This window comes from Dipteris shenzhenensis, chromosome 30 (genome assembly GCF_047967505.1).
Source record: "Dipteris shenzhenensis isolate YYH24624 ecotype China chromosome 30, Dip_SZ_1.0, whole genome shotgun sequence".
NCBI lineage: Eukaryota > Viridiplantae > Streptophyta > Polypodiopsida > Gleicheniales > Dipteridaceae > Dipteris > Dipteris shenzhenensis.
Genome location: NC_141625.1, coordinates 6,712,589 through 6,732,801, shown reverse-complemented (window position 1 = coordinate 6,732,801; position 20,213 = coordinate 6,712,589). Strand labels below are relative to the sequence as shown.

General features: G+C 44.6%; 1 protein-coding gene across 1 annotated transcript in view; it reads right to left on the bottom strand.

Moving 5' to 3' along the window:
* The window catches only part of SBE2.2 (starch branching enzyme 2.2), a 185,093-nt gene that overhangs the window by 109,000 nt on the left and 55,880 nt on the right, over positions 1-20,213 (bottom strand). Inside the window, exons 9-10 of the mRNA XM_087402084.1 lie at positions 10,922-11,038; positions 10,419-10,502 (exon numbers count right to left, since the gene is read on the bottom strand). Of these exons, the coding sequence (XP_087258210.1) occupies positions 10,419-10,502; positions 10,922-11,038 (201 nt within the window). The remainder of the gene's footprint in view (positions 1-10,418; positions 10,503-10,921; positions 11,039-20,213) is intronic.

Below are 20,213 nucleotides of genomic sequence, written 5' to 3'. Positions count from 1 at the left end.
TAACAAAATAGATACTGACCTTTGAGAAGATCCCGCTAGCTGAATCTGCATCTATTCTACTCTAGAACTTTCCTCCATTTCCACGTTGCATTCTCAGATCACCATCTCAGGCATCCGACGATCCTTGTTTCGTGGACAGTCTTTCCACTGATGAGGCTGAAGGCATCCAAAACACAAGCCTTCTCCCCTCGCTTTTTCTCTTTGCTCTGGGTTCAAAGAAGACTTCGACCAAGCTCGGGCTGCCATTGGTGTTACTTTTCTTTTCATTCCAATGGTGGTACTTGGCTTAGGAGTCTCAACTGGCTTCGCTTGCTTGGCTTGACCACTAGGCTGTAATGCACTCCCTTTGCTGATCCACTTCTTCTTAAACCCAGTATTCTTCGGATACTCATACCGAGTCCCAACCTACACAAACCCACTTGGTCTGTTCCCTTTGGCATCTTCATAGTTCGGGGCTATGGCAATTGCTTCATCTAGCGTGTTCGCATACTTAGCCCGAACTTCCATCTTGATCCGATCATTCAATCCAAAGATAAAATCCTTTACCTGGATTGACTGAGGTAGAGGTTCATAAACTTTCAGTACACTTTCTCTGAACTTATCAGTGTATTCCGCCACTAATAAATTTCTCTGACGAAGGTTTCGATACTGATCCCAAGCTCGGGATGCTTCGTCAGGAGGTAAGAAGTATTTTCTAAATTCTTTTTTAAACCCCTCCCAAGTAGTGGATGCCATACCATCTTTCTGTTGTTTTATCCACCACCTATCCGCTGCCTCATTAAACATATGGGTGGCCTCGCGGATTTTCTTCATATCATTCATGATTTCACAAATGGCAAAGGCTTCGTCCCATTTGTGTAACCAGGTCTCTATGATATCGGAACTACGGTCAGACATCCAACCATAATACTTTTCTGGCCTATAATTGGTAATATTAGGTACTTTCGTCCTTCTAGGCTTGACCGTATGAACACTGTTTCAGGCTCCATTGGAGATTTATCTTTGTCCTCACGAGATGGTCTAGCAGACATACTATGAACCATTTTCCTGAGCTCGGATTGCCCTATATTTGCTGTTGCGCGAAAATCTGTTGCAAGGCATCCTCCAATAATGCAATTCTATCAGATAGTGTATGGCCTACTGGGCGCGACACCTGCGGGGTCGGCCGGACTCCCAACTCTACGGGATCCACCCTAGAAGCTTCTTCTTCTACTTCCACTTAGGTCGATAGGTGTTTTTTTTTTTTTAAACAAATAAAACACCGCCTAAAACTGTATTTACAAACAACTTTTCAATCTCCTAATCCCAAAAGATGTCTAACCGGGCGTAACCATCAACTGAAAGTAATTGAGAACCAAACCAAATATCTTTTCCCTATACTAGGGAAATATCTTCAATCAGAAATAACTCAAACACTGAGGCAAATAAACGAGCATATACTCCAACAAAACTTAGAAGGCATAGAAAGCTCCTTGGTCATATTCCTGCTGCATGAGGAGATTAACTTGTCCCTGTTAGATTGTTCCAAGCATTTATGACCTGCCTTGTGACCACGAACATGCTGTACTGTCTACCCCTTTCCATGAGCGCACGACCAAGCGCAGTCTTAACTTGTGTTCAGCGACTAAGTGCAACCAATGAAGGCCTAGCTCTGCGGGCTATCAAGCCCAAAAGTCGAGTCCACGACTAACAAGCCATTTATATTGTCATAACGCCCCAACCTTGCAGAGTAATTGACCCACAACCTCTGTTACGCTCCAGCCTTTAACCAATCACGACACCATCTAATAGACTATGTGCTTCGTCTGATAGCGGTCCACAACAACGTACGTAGCTCTACTGGCTACTGAATCCACTACTTGCAAAATCCACAATACTACGTTTTTTTTCACACCCAGGTCCTGCTTGCAGCACTACCCAACAAGACACTCATCTTTGAAGTACCGGCATAGATAACGTTAAAGGATCTCCACATAACGCAGATATCAAAACACAGACTTCTTTTAAGTGGTTCATCGTGGATATCTAGATCAGTTTCCTTGGCCCTAGGCTAGCTGCAGATTGACAAACGGAATCACAATAATTATAAAACTAGCCCGTACTCACAGGCTCCTACAATCCCGTCTTCCACGCCTTCAATCAACGACAAAAGATACCAAAATATTATAGTCAACTAGTCCTGAAGGTAACCACCCGTAAACCAGTGTGTGCGCCACTCTTAGCCTTTTTCTTTGATCCCCTAAGACAAGATCTCCGCTCCTCTATTTGCTTCCTGGTGGTAGCACGCTAAGGCTTAACGAAGAATCGGATCAACAGCCCAACATTTTGCCACGCTCTGCCTGCTGAATACCAAAGCCCAGGACCTCTCTCGATCCCCCTTTTCCCAATCGCCTACTACTTTGATACCTAATATCACGTATAAACATTCAAAGGCCTAACTCTCTTTTCCCAATCACGGGCATAGGCACATATTTTCCTCCCAGCCAACCTTGATGGTAGCAAGCTCACAGAATCTCTTACGTGAAAGTTCCTGCTTGTCAAATTCCAACGAGCCCCAATTCCCTAGATGGATCTAGTATGCCACATGTCTACATTTTAGGGTACCTCCTAAATGCATCATTTACCCCTCTCTTGGGATATCATTGAAATCATTTGCCCCTTGGCACATTTAAAGCATTTATACCCCTTAGCCTTAGATCCACCTAGTCTCATGCCATATCACCCTCACCAAGGACCTTGACTTTGATTCCTTCCTGATCCTTTACATAAAGCCCAAACAAATATAATACAAACATTAATCCTTCAAAAGAAAAGGTCTACTGACCCTTCCGAGGTCATGTTACCTCAACTTGAGCGTAATGTGGGGGTAAAGGCACTAATGCCACCCTGGTACAGTTAGTACACTTAAGTACAGTTAGTACATTTGTTTGCTAGGTACACTAAGTACAGTGTACTTAGTGGTTGTAACCTTAACCATTAATATAAAAGGTCTACCGTGTGCTTGGGGAGGTACACACATTACTCATTGCTTATCCCCTAACTTGTGTGTCACTGTGCTCTCCTCCTCTCTCACTCAAACTCTCAACTGGTATCAGAGCGAGGAACACAATCTCTCCCTCTCCGGGTTGCCCATCCCCCTTCTCCCTCCGAGTTCTTCTACCTCTTCTCTCCGTCTATCTCATTTTTCAGCTCGTCCTTGTTTCTTCGAAGGAGTAGCTCTCCAGGAGCCATCGAGGCGGCTGCATTGCGCACGAGTCTATCTACCTCATTGCGCGTTTTGAAGCTAGGCGTGCAGCTTGCTGTCACATCAGGTCGTGCGAGGGATTGAGCAGGGGTCGGCTGCATAACAGCCGTCTGCTGTGGCAAGGGCAAACAGCAGCCGGCAGCTAAGCTGCGGCTGGACATCTGCAAGAGCAGCCGAAGGCCACTAGTCTTGGCCTAAGGCAAGGTCAGAAGCAGCACGCGGGCGCAAGGACTGCCAGCAGGAGGTGTGGAGGAGCAGATAAGCGCGCAAGCGAAGCGCGCTGTCGCGCGCATCTACTGCAGGCAAGCGCGCAATACAGGCGTGCTGTCGCGCGCATCTCTGTCGGCCAGGAGCAAGGCCGACAGGGCCGACCTCTAACAGGTCGACAGTCGACCTACAGCTGACTGCCGACTGTCGGCTGTGGGCCGACAGCCATCTGCCTCCGACTAGCCTTCCCTCTTCAATCCTCGTCTTGCGCACCTCCTCTGGTATAGAGGCTTTTTCCCTTTCATAGCGCACCTGACGAAGAAAAAGAAAATGAAAATCAGATTCTTTGTCTGAAAAAATCAGAAATACAGCAAGGTACATCTTTGTTCTTTGCGGATAAGAATGTGATTTGAGAGAACAAGTGACAGGATAGAAGCAGAAGTTTTTTTTGCATTGGGATGCGTGCAAGCAGGTACAGACAGTAGTACAGTTGTACAGCAGGTACAAAATTGTCCTTGCAGGTGCAGGAACAGCCACAGGGTCCTGTGAGCTCTAACTGAGCATCTTTAGTGTCAGATGCAAATACAGTGAGCTTGTATGCCACTGTGTGAGGAAATCCTCAATTTCCTTTGCAGAGTCAAGGGGGCTTTTGTAGCCAGAGCCTACATTGGGCTTGTGTACGCAGGAATTGCGTCTCTGACTCCACATTGGAGATTGAATTTTGCAGATTTAAATGCATTTGTGACCAATGGTACACAGGAAGTGAATGCAGACTTCAGCACGGAATGTGCTAGTCAAACAAGGGGCTTTTGCAAAGGGAATGTTTTTTTTTTTTGCCAGAGACTTATGCATATGCCTTATAAATGTCAGGAGAGCAGTAATGCAGTGAAATTGTGATTTTTTTTTACCTCCAGTCAAGGGGCTTTTGCCCAATTTCTGTCCTAAACTGTTAAATACAGTTTTAGGAGTGTCAAGGAGGTTGAAATTCATGACATTGAACTGTTAAACAGTGAAAATCTGTTGCTGTACTTTCTGGTACAGTCAAGGACAGTTAAAAGTCAACAGGTTTGACTGAATTCAGTCAGCGTACAGCGGTACAAAAAGCTTTTATTATTGCTATTTTTTACTGATTTTACAAGGGCAAATGCTTCTGATTTTTCAGAGATAAGCTGGTTGTACAAAAGTGCATTAAATGATGCAAACAGAGTTGCTGTACTGAAACTGCAGCAAGCAGTAAACAGTGATACATCTCTGTTTAAGTGGGAGATATTGTGTGCATTTCAGTTCCTATTTATTCCGCTGCGGGAATTAAATATTTGAGCACAGTTCAAGTGCAAGTGTGCACTTGGTTTGCAGTGAGTCAGGCACCCAAACTTGGGTTGAATTGTTTATTTGCTGATTATAATGGCTTCATCATCGGAGTCTTCACTTCTTAACATCAAGAAGTTGCAGGGTGCTGCTAACTACCCTATGTGGAAAAAGATGGTCCTGAATGTTCTTATTCTCAGGCAGTTTCATGCTCCAATAGTGCACAAAGGTGTAAAGCCCACGGGCATGACAGATGATGCTTGGGCACTGGCTGATTTGTCAGCAAAATCCATCATTGAATTGTCACTCCATGAGAGTGTTGTTTGGAATGTTGATGGTGAGAATACTGCCTGGGGTGTGTTGAAAAAGTTACAGGACACATATGAGCAGCAAAGTGCAGCAACAAAAATATATTGGTTGAAGAAGTTCTTCAACCTGAAGATGAAGGAAGGCACTTCCATTGATGCACATCTGAATGAGTTCAATTCTATCATAACTCAGCTTGCAAATCAGAAGTATGTGGTGGACGAGGAAACCAAGGGTATGGCACTCTTGATATCCCTTCCTGAGAGTTGGGATACGTTCGTCACGGCTGTTACAAATGCAAATGCTTCTATAAGTTTTGCAGATATTACAGGGCTGATTATGCAGGAAGAGCAAAAGCTGAAAGCTCAGAATGTGTCAAAGCCTAACAATGCCTTGAATGCAAGGGGAAGAAATCAGCAAAGGGGTAAATCCCAGGAAAAGGGAAAGAGTAGGAGCAAGTCCCGCTCCAACAAAGATATTGAGTGCCACTACTGTGGCAAGAAGGGACATACAAAGAAGCAATGCTATAAGCTGAAGAATGATAAGAGAGACAAGGCCAAGGAATCTGATGCAGATGCAAAGGCAATAGTACCAGTAAGCAAGGGCAAGAGTACAGTGAAGATTGAAGAAATTCATTCTACACATGGTGATGACAGTGAGGGAGAGGTTCTCTTTCTCTCTACTTTGGATGCTCATTCTCTTCATGCAGGCAGTCTTGCAGATATGCACTCTTGGATTATTGACTCAGGTGCCTCATTCCATGTTACACCTTACAGAGAGTTGTTTGTCAGGTACACAGGAGGCAGTAATGGAGTCGTGTTTCTGGGAGATAATCATGCATGCAATATTGTTGGCATTGGAGATGTGAGGCTTGTATTTGCCGATGGTACTCAGCTTATGCTACACAATGTCAGGCATGTTCCTGAAGTCAAGAAAAATCTGATTTCTACTGGTATGTTGGATGATGAAGGTTTTGTGACCAGCTTTGGTCATGGTTTATGGAAGGTCACCAAAGGTGCCTTGGTTATTGCCAAAGGTCCCAAGGTTGACACTATGTATTCTCTTCATGCCAATGTATGTAATCATGCTGATATTTATGCAACCGAGCTGCCGAATATTTCTATGTGGCATAGCCGGTTGGGACATATGAGCATAAGTGGAATGGAGCAGTTGGCTCGTCTTGGCTACTTACCGTCTCTCAAATTTTCTGATCTTAAATTTTGTGAGCATTGCATTTATGGCAGACAATTACAGTGCCCTCATAAAAGGAAAATAGGACATAAGGATGCTCAGCTTGAGCTTGTACACACAGATGTGTGTGAGATGCCTAGTCCTTCACTTGGAGGTGCACGGTATTTTGTTTCTTTCATTGATGACTCCACACGGAAGGTGTGGGTGTATCCTCTTCGGCTGAAGAGTGAGGTCTTTACAGTGTTTCAGAAATGGCTTGCCATGGTTGAGAACCAGACAGGCAAAACACTGAAGGTTTTGCGTTCAGACAATGGAGGGGAGTATTTATCTAAAGCATTCAGTGATTTCTGTGATGCTAGAGGTATTCAAAGGGAACTCCCTGTTCCTTACAGTCCACCGCAAAATGGTACAGCAGAGCACATGAATAGAACTATACAGGAAAAGGTCCGCTCTATGATGTCACATGCTGCTTTATCTTATGGATTTTGGGCTGAGGCTGTGAAGACAGCAGTACATCTCATAAATAGGTCGCCTAATAAGAGGCTAGCAGGCGAAGTGCCTGAACAGCTTTGGACAGGGAAATCTCCGTCCTATAAGCACTTAAGGGTCTTTGGTTGCACTGCGTACGTGCACATACGCAGAGAAGAGCGCAACAAGCTAGATCCTAAGTCTCTTAAATGCATATTTCTTGGATATGGTGACAAGGGTGAGATGGGGTACCGCCTATGGGATCCAGTCAGTAGAAGAATTGTACGCAGCAATGATGTCTTATTTGATGAATCATGCATGTTTAAAGCTGTAAAACAGCCCTCACATGTGTCAGATATTGACATTGATGATTTGGGACATTCTGTAGAGTTCAGGCAAGCTGTAAATCAGCCACAACAGGCTGCAGCAGGTCCAAATGGACAGCCCGCTATGGCGGAAGACATCTTAAATGATGTACCACATGTGGAAGATGTTCCAGACATTGTTTTGCCACAGAATTTGATGGAACAGCCACCTGTTTTAGGTGAAAACCAGGCTGGACAGCAAGACCAATGGGTCAGAAGGTCCACTCGGAGGACAAGGCAGCCACAAAGGTTTGTTCCAGGGGCAGACTTTATAATGCTTACTGATTGTGGGGAGCCTTCCTGTTACAAGGAAGCTGTGCAAATGCATGATAAAAGGCTATGGGAACTAGCCATGAAGTCCGAGATGGACAGTCTCCATAAAAATGGTACTTGGGAATTGGTGCATCTGCCAAAGGGTATGAAAGTACTACCATGCAAGTGGGTATACAGATTGAAAGTCACACCTGATGCTAAGCCAAGGTATAAAGCCAGGTTGGTAGTCAAAGGATTTAAGCAGGAATATGGTGTAGATTTTGATGAGATCTTCTCTCCAGTGGTCAAGATGACTACACTCAGGACTGTACTTGCTTTGGTTGCATGTGAGGATTTGGAATTATGCCAAATGGATGTGAAGACAGCTTTTCTTCACGGAGATCTTCAAGAGGAGATTTATATGCAGCAACCAGAGGGATTTGCAGTCAAGGACAAGGAGTCACTTGTATGTAAGTTAAAGAAGAGTCTTTATGGGCTCAAACAGGCACCAAGGGAGTGGTATAAAAAGTTTGATACCTTCATGAGGTCCCAAGGTTTCAAGAGAAGTGATATTGATCACTGCCTTTATACTAAAAGGGCTGCAAATGGCAGCTTACTCATCCTTATCTTGTATGTGGATGACATGCTTATTGCAGGTAAAGCTCGTAAAGAGCTTGATGATCTTAAAAGGAGGGAGAAGGGGGATGGGCAACCCGGAGAGGGAGAGATTGTGTTCCTCGCTCTGATACCAGTCAGAATATATTGGCAAGGTTTTGCAAAGGTTTCACATGGAGAAGGGGAAGACTCTTAGTTCTCCATTGCCTCCATATGTGAAACTCAGTGCAATGGACAGCCCACAGTCAGATGTTGACAGGGCTGAGATGGCCAAAATTCCGTATGCTTCAGCTTGTGGCAGTCTCATGTATGCCATGGTTGCTACCAGACCTGATATTGCTTTTGCAGTGGGAATGGTTAGCAGGTATATGGCAAACCCTGGTAAGAAGCATTGGGAGGCAGTGAAAGGTATTATGAGATACCTGAAGGGCACACAAGGGTTGTGCATATGCTTTGGCAAGCAGGATGCAAAGGTGCATGGTTTTGTTGATTCAGATTATGCTGGTCATCCCGATAACCGAAAGTCTACTACCGGTTATGTATATACATTCACAGCAGGTGCAGTGTCGTGGGTATCAAGGATACAGCAGTGCATAGCTTTGTCCACCACTGAAGCTGAATATATTGCAGCTACAGAGGCATGCAAGGAAGCCTTATGGCTATCTCGGCTAGTGGGAGATTTGGGCATTACAGGTGATATTCCATTGTTGCATTGTGACAGCCAGAGTGCTATTCAGTTGGCACATAACCCTGTCTTCCATGCAAAGACAAAGCACATTGATGTGAAGTATCACTTCATCAGAAAGGTGATAGATGATAAGCTGATTCAGCTTGTCAAGGTTCATACGGATGACAATCCAGCAGATCTGTTGACAAAAGGTTTGCCTGCAGAGCGGTTAGCACACTGTCGACACTTGATGGGTATAGGATGAGCCCAACTGGGCTATGTACTCCATTGTGTATATGCTGTTTTTTTTTTATTTACTTAAGGGCACTTTGCCTTTAAGTGGGAGGTTGTGGGGGTAAAGGCACTAATGCCACCCTGGTACAGTTAGTACACTTAAGTACAGTTAGTACATTTGTTTGCTAGGTACACTAAGTACAGTGTACTTAGTGGTTGTAACCTTATCCATTAATATAAAAGGTCTACCGTGTGCTTGGGGAGGTACACACATTACTCATTGCTTATCCCCTAACTTGTGTGTCACTGTGCTCTCCTCCTCTCTCACTCAAACTCTCACGTAACACTTTACATGGATCAACACCTCTACTTGGCCTATGCTAGCATCTCTCTTTACAATGTTGCTATGCCCATTAGAATACCCCTTAAACTGATCTTCTGGTAATGACAAGTCCATCCATCATAAATCCATCCATCAAAAAGGCAATTCATGAGTATGAGATACCTTGACATGAAACTTCAATCTAATGTAGAGCCAGCAATAATAGTTCTCATTATTCATTTTGGAAATTATTACCTAACCTACCTTAGCCAAAACAAGTGTCCCTTCCATATGACAACTCATCCAAACCTTGGATCAAGAACAAGGCAATTATCCAAAAGGGAAATCAGTGCACACCAGATTCAAATATCCATGCAAACCTAAACGGAAGGGTTTTCAAGTTTGAAGTCATGACAGCTTAACACAGACCTCTTTTTTCATTATTGCCCTCCTCTTCATTCTTACTCCCCACAGCAATATAATGGTTGACGAACCTTTGCCTTTCAGTAAGCCATCAACTCACCTCTGCACCGAAAAGACCAATCGAATGACTCATTCTCTTTGATAATGTTCGTATTGTCGAGCCAGCTTGCCTGGTCTACAGCTCCTTGAGATGCCTTTGAGGCATTAAACTTGATGTGTCTGTATTAATCTACCCCAATCTTGGTAATGCAATTCAGCTATTGCTCTGGATGGACTCTAGAGGGCTTACGAGTTTCCTTTCGACAACAGGTACAAAAAAGGCTGATCAATTCACCATTTCAATCACTAAGTACCACGTTATATACTTGCTGGTATTGACATTTTCTAGTTCTATATACTTCTTGCAAAAATACTCACCACAATGGCTTTCAGGTTAATATGTTTACTGTGCCACCCAACTTCTTGCAAGGAGGGAGACACTTCACTTCGTTTTCTTTGTTCTGACTCCATATAAAAATCCTCTGTGCTGTACAAGTGGCAATGGCTAAAGCCCCTAGTTTTACATTATCTACAGGTTCCCTTCAGGGACTAAATTAAACAAAAGAAGGGGGGGAGAAAAATAAAATCACACAACTACAAAGGCTAGGGGAAGAAAATAAAGTTTGTACATAACATATTTGTACTCAAGACATCTTTTTTCAGAGCTTCACCCAAAAAAATAGAGAAAAGATAATCTTACGCGAGAGTACAAAGAGACTAAACAGGCTACTTATGTGAAATTTGAAAATCATGACAGCATGGTCTTAAAAGACTAACCGGGCTGCTCATGCCAACGTGAGCCTCATAGATCCTCAGTGAAGATGGCTTCTTTGGACGGGGATGTCGAAACTCGTACTTCTCCTGGAAAGAAGAGATAATACTAGTTTATTCAGGAACAGCATTATTATACCATTCATTTGTAGGTCAGATCATGACCAATCTTCTGATAGATTGCATAAAGCATTACATGTGGATTCATACCGAACTGCTAAGACATTTCAAAATCCACATGAATCAGAAGGCTTCAATCCTTTCTCAAAATACTTAATTGTAATACCAAAACGCCAAAAAACTGTCCAAGAGAACTACAAATCACTAATACAGCACTGCACACAATACAGAGAAGCATTACATGTGGATTCATACCAAACTTCTAAGACACTTCAAAATCCATATATGAATCAGAAGGCTTCAATCCTTTCTCAAAGTAATTAATTGTAATACCAAAATGCCAAAAACTGTCCAAGAGAAGTACTAATCACTAATACAGCACTGCACACCTCTTGGGGAGGATCATAATAAATTCCATTATAGGGGATCTCTCCTGGTGCTTGCACTGCAAACTTTATCCAAGCAGGAATAGAGTCTTTCAAACCAGAGGGTGTATCCATGTGAATCTGCATATATCAAGGTTCCAAGTGTGGGGACAATCAGCATAATGACAATAAGAAAGACACAAAAGGCACATAGCAGCAGAGAGGCTGAAGAAGTACAGGAATTTTTACTTAATGTTACCACAGAACACACCTGAGATAATTGACCTTGAATGTTAAATGCCACCGTGCAAACACATATGCGGTATTTGAAAAGGGACAAAACACAATCTTTGACACACGTATAAATAGCTCATGTTTGATGAAATCACAAATTAGTAGCAGCTCATGCAAAAACTTCCTAGCGTAACCTAATCCCTTAAATTTTTAACTTCCTGGATTAATATCGGCAGAATCAACAGCATGAATGCTAACAGATTATCAAAGGAAACTTTACTGAATTCACAAGAACCTATATGATAGCACACAATCCTTTGGCCAGAGGTGCCCGGGTCGACTTTAGCTCATAAAAATCTTAAGTCATCCTTTTCTAGGCAATCATTTACTGATACTAACAAGGTTCATAGACAGGCAAAGATGGAAACCAATTGGTAACTATAAGTCTCCTGAATTGTTCTGACGTGTTCCACTTGCTAAACCTACAGGTGACTTGATTGTCCTTCAATCATCTTACACAAAAATAAGATGACAATCACGGGCCTTCTTTAGAGACAAGCATGCATCATTTCTTTGATTGCACTGTCAGAGCATTTCCCATTCATAGCATTTGGCCATCTCCCTGGCCTACCAGATATTAAAGTCCAGCCTGTTCTGTCACCAAGCCACATGCTTACACTAGGACACCTGTGAGCCCCCATACGAGGATATCAGGGCAACGAACCTGCAGGCAGGGAAGGGTACAATGAGCTGCATCAGAGCAGTTCTCAGCAGATTAGGGTTGCTGTCTACAACCTCTGTCGGTTCGAAGAGCAGGGCAGAAATACTTCGCCTTGCAGATGCCTGGAAGGACTGCCAAATAGGTAGATTTCAAAACTGTTCCAGGTCGGCTGACTTGGCAGTCAACAGTCAACCGACAAGATGGTTGAGTCAAACACCAGACCAGCTCGGCCTGGTCTGGTCGGCAGTTCTTACAGGCTGGACGGACCAAGTCGGTGGGTCCCAATTGGCCAGCTCTAGGGTGTTTTGGCCCTATATAAGTGAGAGCCTTGCTCCATTGTCTGCATCACACGCAACAGAGCCCACAAATAGGGTCAGTGAGCCACTAGAGGTGGTTCCTTCAGGTATCTGTAGGCCCATGCCTACCATATCACTTTCAAGGTCACAGTATTTTCTCACCTTTATAGATGATTTCACTAGAATTACTTGGGTGTATTTCCTTTCTAAAGGGCACAGGCACACACCCTTGAAAAATGCAAAGAATGGAAAACTTAGTTAGAGAGACAAAAAAGAAGAAAGTCAAGACTTTCAAAATAGACTGAGGGAAGAGCGGGATTATTCACATCAGATGAATTCAGCAAGAATAATAGCATCAAATGGCAATTGACGATAGCACGTATTTCCCAACAAAATGGAGTGGCAAAGAAAAAGAATTGAGGAATCATAGAGATGGTTTTAAGCATGCTAAGAGGTAAAAACATCCGGACGTTCTTTTGGGCGGAGGTAGTCATTACACTGTCCACATCCTTGATAGGACGACAACTAAAGAAGAAGAGGGGAAGATGCTTATCGAGGTCTACTCAAGTAGGAAACCTATCATAAAACATTTGACAGCATTTGAAACAGACAGATGGACGCATGTGTGTCACAAAGACATTAGAACAAAACTAGATTCAAAAAGCATGAATGCATGTTCATCACATCGAGCGACGGATCTAAGGCTTATCGACTTTATGACAAAGAAACAAAGAAGGTGTTTATTAGTAAGGAATGTACCGCTGCCCCCCCGCCATCTCTTCTGTTACGCAACATTGGAGCTGCATGGAAATTCAGGGTGGCGCACGCGTTGGTCACGGCTTATTGACTTCTGGGCTTCTTGGCATTGCGGGGGCTAGTTGTTGTTAGATTTCAATATCAGATTCAGCAGCGCACGATAAGAGCTATTGTGTGGTCACGAAAGTATCCCGTAAGCGGTTCACATATTCTGTTTGGTGACTCAATCGAGGTGACCTATGGGTCAATAGCTCTGCAAGAGTCGTGCATTGCGATAAACAAATGGTTGGGTTAGTCTGTAGAGATACGTGTATTTTGCTGCGATCGAATATGAAGAAGCTTGGTCCTATTTAGTCGTATCATTTGGACTGTGTTCACAAAGGCCGATATGGTCAGCAATAGCCAAATCGACGTCACATACATGAATTCGTTCAAGGAGTCTCACTGAGAATGATGGAGTGGTTTTCAAGGACAAGTTAATCTCGTCATGCAGCAGAAATAGGACCAGGGAGGTCTCTATGCCTTCTAAAGTTCGTTGGAATATGTACTCATTTAATTGACTCCATGTTTGAGTTATTTCGGATTGCAGGCATTTCCCTAGTATAGGGAAAAGTGGGGTTTGGTTACAGTGTGATATATGCCTAGTTAGCTGTAAATTTGGAAGTTGGACTTTGAAATTGTAAATACAGCTTCAAGCAGTGTTTTATTATTTTTATTTATTTTTTTATTTTTTTAAAAACACCCATCGACCTAAATGGAATTAGAAGAAGAAGCTTCTAGTATGGATCCCGTAGAGTCGGGAGTCCGGCCGACCCCGCAGGTGTCGCGCCCAGCAGGTCATACACTGTCTAGCAGAATTGCAATAATAGAGGATGCCTTGCAACAAATTTTAGCGCAACAGTTATAAGCAAATGTAGGGCAATCTGAGCTCAGAAAAAATGGTTCATAGTATGTTTGCTAGACCATCTCCTGAAGAGAAAGGTAAATCTCAATGGAACTGGAATCCAGTGTTCATACGGTCGAGCCTAGGAGGGCTAAGGTGCCTAATATTACCAATTATAGGCCAGAAAAGTATTCTGGTCGGATGTCTAACCGTAGTTCCGATATCAATGAGACCTAGTTACACAAATGGGACGAGGCATTCGCCATTTGTGAAATCAGGAATGATATGAAGAAAATCCGCAAGGCCACCCATATGTTTAATAAGGCAGCGGATAGGTGGCGGATAAAACAACGAGCTTGGGATTAGTATCGAAACCTTCGTTAGAGAAATTTATCAGTGGTAGAATACACTGATAAGTTCACAGAAAGTGTAATGAAGGTTGATGAACCTCTACCTCAGTCAATCCAAGTAAAAGATTTTATCTTTGGATTTAATGATCGGATAAAGATGGAAGTTCGGACTAAGTATGCGAACACGCTAGATGAAGCAATTGCCATAGCCCTGAACTATGAGGATGCAAAAGGGAACAGACCAAGTGGGTTTGTGCAGGTTGGGACTCGTATGGGTACCCGAAGAAAACTGGGTTTAAGAAGAAGTAGATTAGCAAAGGGAGTGCCTCACAGCGGAGTGCCTCACAGCCTAGTGGTCAAGCCAAGTAGGCGAAACCAGTCGAGACTCCTAAATCAAGTACCACCATTAGAATGAAAAGAAAAGTAACAACAATGGCAGCCCGGGCTTGGTCGAAGTCTTCTTTGAATCCAGAGCAAAGAGAAAAAGCGAGGAGAGAAGACTTGTGTTTTGAATGCCTTCAGCCTCATCAGTGGAAAGATTCTCCACGAAACAAAGATAGTCGGATGGCTGAGATGGTGATCTCAGAATGCGACGTGGAAATGGAGGAAAGTCCCAGACCAGAACAGATATTCAGCTAGCGGGATCTTCTTAAAGGTCAGTACCTGTTTTGTTATGTGTGTCTATTGCTAAGTTAGTAACTAGTGCACCTGATAATATCCTGTCAAAGCCTGCAGCAACGGGGTATACAGCCTTTAACGATACGGAGTTAATTAAGATGAAAGGGCAAGTAGCTAATCATGATGTCATTGTGTTGTTTGACTCAGCGTCAACACACAATGTTATTAACTCCAAGCTTGTAAAGAGGCTGAAACTAAAGACTAGCCCATCTGATTGTGCATATACAGTCAGAATGGTAGACGGAAGTTCAATTGAAGTATGGGACCAAAGGGTTACCCAGTTGGAGCTTCGAATTCAGGACTATGCTGAGAAGCTTGATTTTGAAATGACAAAGCTTGCTCATGCAGACATAGCCCTGGATAAGGCTTGGCATTCTAGGAAGAATCCATTCATAGATTGGAAAAAGCACATTTATCAATTCAAGATGAATGATGTGCTATATGTCTTACGAGGTGAAAAAGATATACCTCAAGGACCGTTGGTTTCCGTAATGAAAATTCGAAAAGCTCAAGAAGAGTTTTTGTTTCTTTGTACAGCATCGGTAGAGCCGATTGATGATTCTTCGACTAGCACTGATGTTGCCCAAAATGGAGAGATGGCCAAGCTGGCTGATCAAGTAGCAAAGGAGTTCTCTGATTGTTTTAGGGATGAGTTACCTTATGGGTTACCTCCAGAGCGGAATGTTCAGCATAAGATTGAACTAATCCCGGGGGCAGAGCCTGTAAATAGACCTCCCTATAGGTTGAGTTTTCGCCTCTGTATAGATTACAGAGCATTGAATAATATCACTATTAAGCATAGGTATCCGATGGCTCGGATCGATGATTTGCTAGATGCATTACATGGAGCAGTAATTTTCAGTAAGATAGATCTTAAATGTGGCTACCATCAGATCCGTATTAGAGCCGAGGATGTGCATAAAACCGCTTTTAGAAGCAGTTTGGACATTATGAGTTTTTGGTAATGCCCTTTGGACTTACCAATGCTCCAGCTACATTCGTCATCCTACACTTTATTGACGATATTCTGGTATTCAGTAAAAGTATTACGGAGCATCACGAACACTTAAGAATAGCAAATGGTTTCAATGATATCCCAAGAGAGAGGTAAATGATGCATTAAGGAGGGACCCTAGAATGAAGACATGTGGCATACTAGATCCATCTAGGGAATTTTGGGGCTTGGTGGAATTTTGTAAGCAAGAGCTTTCACGTAACAAATTTGAGAGAGAGAGAGAGAGCTTACTACCACCGAGATTGGCTGGGAGGAAAATCCTTGTGCCTGTGCCCGTGATTTGATGAAAGGCTAGGAGTTAGCAATTTAGGATGCATCATCTTCCTCCTCCGCCTCGCTCCCTGCCCTCCTCCTCGCCTCTCCCTGTCATCTCCTCCCCCTGGCCATCGCCTCCTCCCCCCCCCCCGCCATCTCTTCTGCCCCCCCCCTGCCTTCTCCTCCACCTGCCATCTCTTCTGCCCCCCCTGCCTTCTCCTCCACCTCCCGCCTCCTTCCCTCTGCCTTCTCTTCCGCCCCCCTCCCTCTCTTTGGCTTCCTCCCCGCCATCTCCTCCGCTTCCCGCCAGCACACCCCCCCCCCCGGCGCTCCTCCTTTCCGTGCCTTGCTGCCCACTTTTCCCCACGGTAGAAGCATTCATTGTTTTGCCATATACCTTGTAAGGCAGCTTTGAGGAGGAGTTGTTGCATTGCATTTTTCAACTGCCCATATGCTAGGAACTGAAAATCATTCTCATTATAGCTGCTGTACTCAGGCTCTAACACTTCCAACAGTGCTTGTGCTTCCTCAGCATTCCAGGGATTTTCAGTCCTCACCTGTAAGGCCTTCAGCTCTGGGCTGTATCGCTGTAATTTACTTCTAAACATGACACCCATGAGGTCTTTGAAAGTTGCCCATGTGTAGGGCTTCCGAGACGAAGCCCTCAACTTTAACCAACTGTGGGCATAGTGTATGCCATCATGAGAACCTTGCCCTCATCATACATTGGATATAATCTGAAATATCCTTTCACAAAAATCTGTCCAGGCTGCATTCGAGGTGGCCTAGACTCATGTTTGATTCAGATCGAGGCCAAATCCTCTTATAGGCATTGGGCTGAAGCAAAGCTGAGAGATGAGTGCTAGAGGGACAGGCTCTCCCAAAAACATCAACATGAGGTTGGGATGTGCCAAATCGCCGCAATGAAGATGGGCCTATATCCCCTGCACATAACTCAATGATATCACCCCTTGGAAGGGTCGCTGGTGGAAGTCTCTGGCTGAAATTTCCCATGGGTGAGATCATAGTGGGCTGCTCACTAATACGCTTCCCAAAGATGGAAGGATTTGGCTGGTTGTATAGTAAATACTCTACCGCCTGCCCACCCTCCATCTTGTGTGGGGATGCGACAGAATCCACATGCATGAGTGTAACTTCATGCTCTACACACAAGGATGTAGCATCGTCGTGTCGTATGAGATCACCCTTCTCAGAAAGAAACTTGTGTTGTGGCAAGTTTGCCTCACCCCTAACTGTAACTCTACCTTGGTCTCCTTCCATCGCACTTCCGTGTGCTGAACTGCAAGGACATCGTCTGGAGCAATGTATCCGTCCTGCAAACTGATACAACAGCGTCCTTGATGTGTATATTCATTTCCATCATGTGGGCTGCTGCTTTTATTTGAGCAGCTATCCCAACATAACCCTTGTATATTTGCAGCAGTAATAGCCTCGAAACAGCCAGATTTTTGTCCTAGATATTAAGGCATCTTCCACGGCTTTGAAGCATGATTTAGCTGCATACTAGGGAGACGCATAGCATGGCTGGGCTGCATGACAAACATTGGCCTGGCTGCATTCTCCTCAAATGTTGGGTGTCTGCTCTTATAGGCTTGCATAGTCTTTGGCATGACTCCCCTCGGAATCATAGTTCCAACAACTTGCTCTATGGCATTTGTATCTCGACATTTAGCATAGGATATCGCTGTCAAATCTGACAGCTGCATATGTAAGGTACAACCACCATCATATATATCCCGACCTTGCAAGCTGCTTCGTGCTTGCAATGCACTAGCCTATGAGGCATAGTGTAGTTCAGCTTGCAGACCACCTGAAATCGGATGCATGACAATCTTATCAATACACCCAAAAGGAGAAAATACTTGATACAACACATCCAATGTAATGGGTACACCAGATTGTGGATGGTAATCGGAAGGATTTCATTGGGCTGTGAATTTTCCCCACATTGAGGCTGCCTTGGCCCCTAAGCTTTTTGCATGCTGCATAGAGCCCTGCATAACCTGTCCAAAACTAGAGGCATGTCCTCCTATTTTCATTTCATACGCATGCGGTTGTCCCATCGTGTGCATTAAACCTTTGTGGCTGCCCCACCATGCCAAATACATGCACATGAGCTCACTTTCTGCTTGTCTCAAAGCTCAAAATGTGATGGAGAGGCTCACTTTTTGCCAATCTCAAAGCTCAAAATGTGGTGGAGCTACTAAACGAGCACCCACACCAATGCGAATGCAAAATATGCAGAATGTAAGTACTAAATCCTAAATACAACATAGTCATGTCATGTTGGTAGTCGACTATCGCATCATCATCATCATCACCATCAAGACATCAGGGTGGATGTGGCAATGGGGGCATGAAATCGGCGATAGAGTGCTGTCGGCCACTCAAAGGTGCAGCCCTGGCATTTCTCCTGATCATAGCTCTACGTCTAACCAGGGCTATTGTGACCCCCGTCGGGCGAGACCCGACTCTAAACATAATGGGAGTGCATATGCACCTCTCCCTAGGTAGTCGCTCTACTCTGCCGCTCTCGATACGAAGTCTATGTGAAGAGACCCGGAACTGCCTAAGAGAGATCCTCCGTGAGTGGGGTAAATAAATCTGAGTGTACCCTAGTGGGTCAATGAAACCCTCCGCTGTGATATGTAAGAAGTGATCTCTGTAGAAGCCCAACTTCACTGGAAGATCACTCGGGCCCAGCCACATCCGAAATGTGTGTAGCTGTAATAGATCCTCATGGATAACCTGGTTGACCTTGTGTGATAGGAGGGGAGAAAATGGAGCATCCATGCTGTATTGGAATGGGGGTAGTCTGTCCATGTGGAGCCCCAGTCCCTCGAACCATCTCTCTGTGCATGCATACCAGCACCTCTAGTCTCCTCCTGCTGCAAGTACCATAGAAGTGTTTGATGCTATGCTCGGAGATCAAATTTCACGCATGATGGATGAGTGGATGGGGCCACAAGAACTAAACCTTTGGCACGCCCATGGTGCTGAGGTGAAGTTTCAGCTATGCTTCACGCGGGAGAAGCCAATGTGTGGTTTGGCGGTAGGAGTTATCAGATTGTTGCTTGAGGCAAAGGTTGATCAGGCATACTACTGGCCACTCCTAAAGTGTGCGGAGTTGTTCGGGGTGGAAGTCTCCTTCATGATGAAGTGGGCACGGAAGACTGGCATTGAGCCGGTGTCCACCCTAGTATGCCAATGCACAGCCCTCCAAACCCTCGCCAGAAGTCACATAGGGCAGTCTTTCGGGAACAGGCACCTACTCACAAGAGAGCCTTGTTTTTTGCATGCCCCGTCCTCATGAGCTAGGCCATAGTGAGTCGGAACATCCACGGGCTCCATGGCCATGCTCGTAGTCAACCGCAATACTTGATCCTTTAGTAGGAGCTACAGAGGGCATTGGTAGGGCGGGCAGTGGACATCCTTTTGATTCAGGAGCATATATTCTCAGCATCAGACATTAGACAGCGACACCACCTCCTCCTGGGGAGAGGCTTGGAGGTGAGGTCCCCTGTAGTAGGACAGAGCGGAGGGGTCTGCATCTCGATCTCATAGACAGTGGCTTCAAGGTTTATGATCAAGGCAAGCTTATCCCAAGAAGGGCAGTTTGGATGGGAGTTAGGATGGGAGAGTCCAGGATTGGGATCGTGAACGTGTATGCCCCAGCGTGCAGGCAGCACTATCCGGCCTTTTGGAGGAGGCTAACAAAGTGTCTCTCAGATGTAGACTCCTAGATTGTTGGAGGAGACTTCAACAACCTGGAGTTTGGGGAGGACAAGCAAGGCGGTGCCTCTTTCTTTGAGATGCTAGCAACAAAGCGGAGCACCTGGGAGCAGTTCATCTTCATGATCAATGGCAGAGACCCGTGGCAAGAGCCAAAGTTCAGCCGGATACCAGACAGCCTCCGGTTAGACCGTTTCTATGTTGGGGACTAGGCACTGCACAGAGACGGCTCTACCGGGATTCTAGCAGGCACCACGATGTCAGACCAATCTCCAACTTCTCTGTCAACCCACTTGCTCCAAACCACCTCAGATTCGTCGGCCATAGACAACTCCAGTGATTTTGCCCACACCAAAGGTCACCTTCACAATTGAT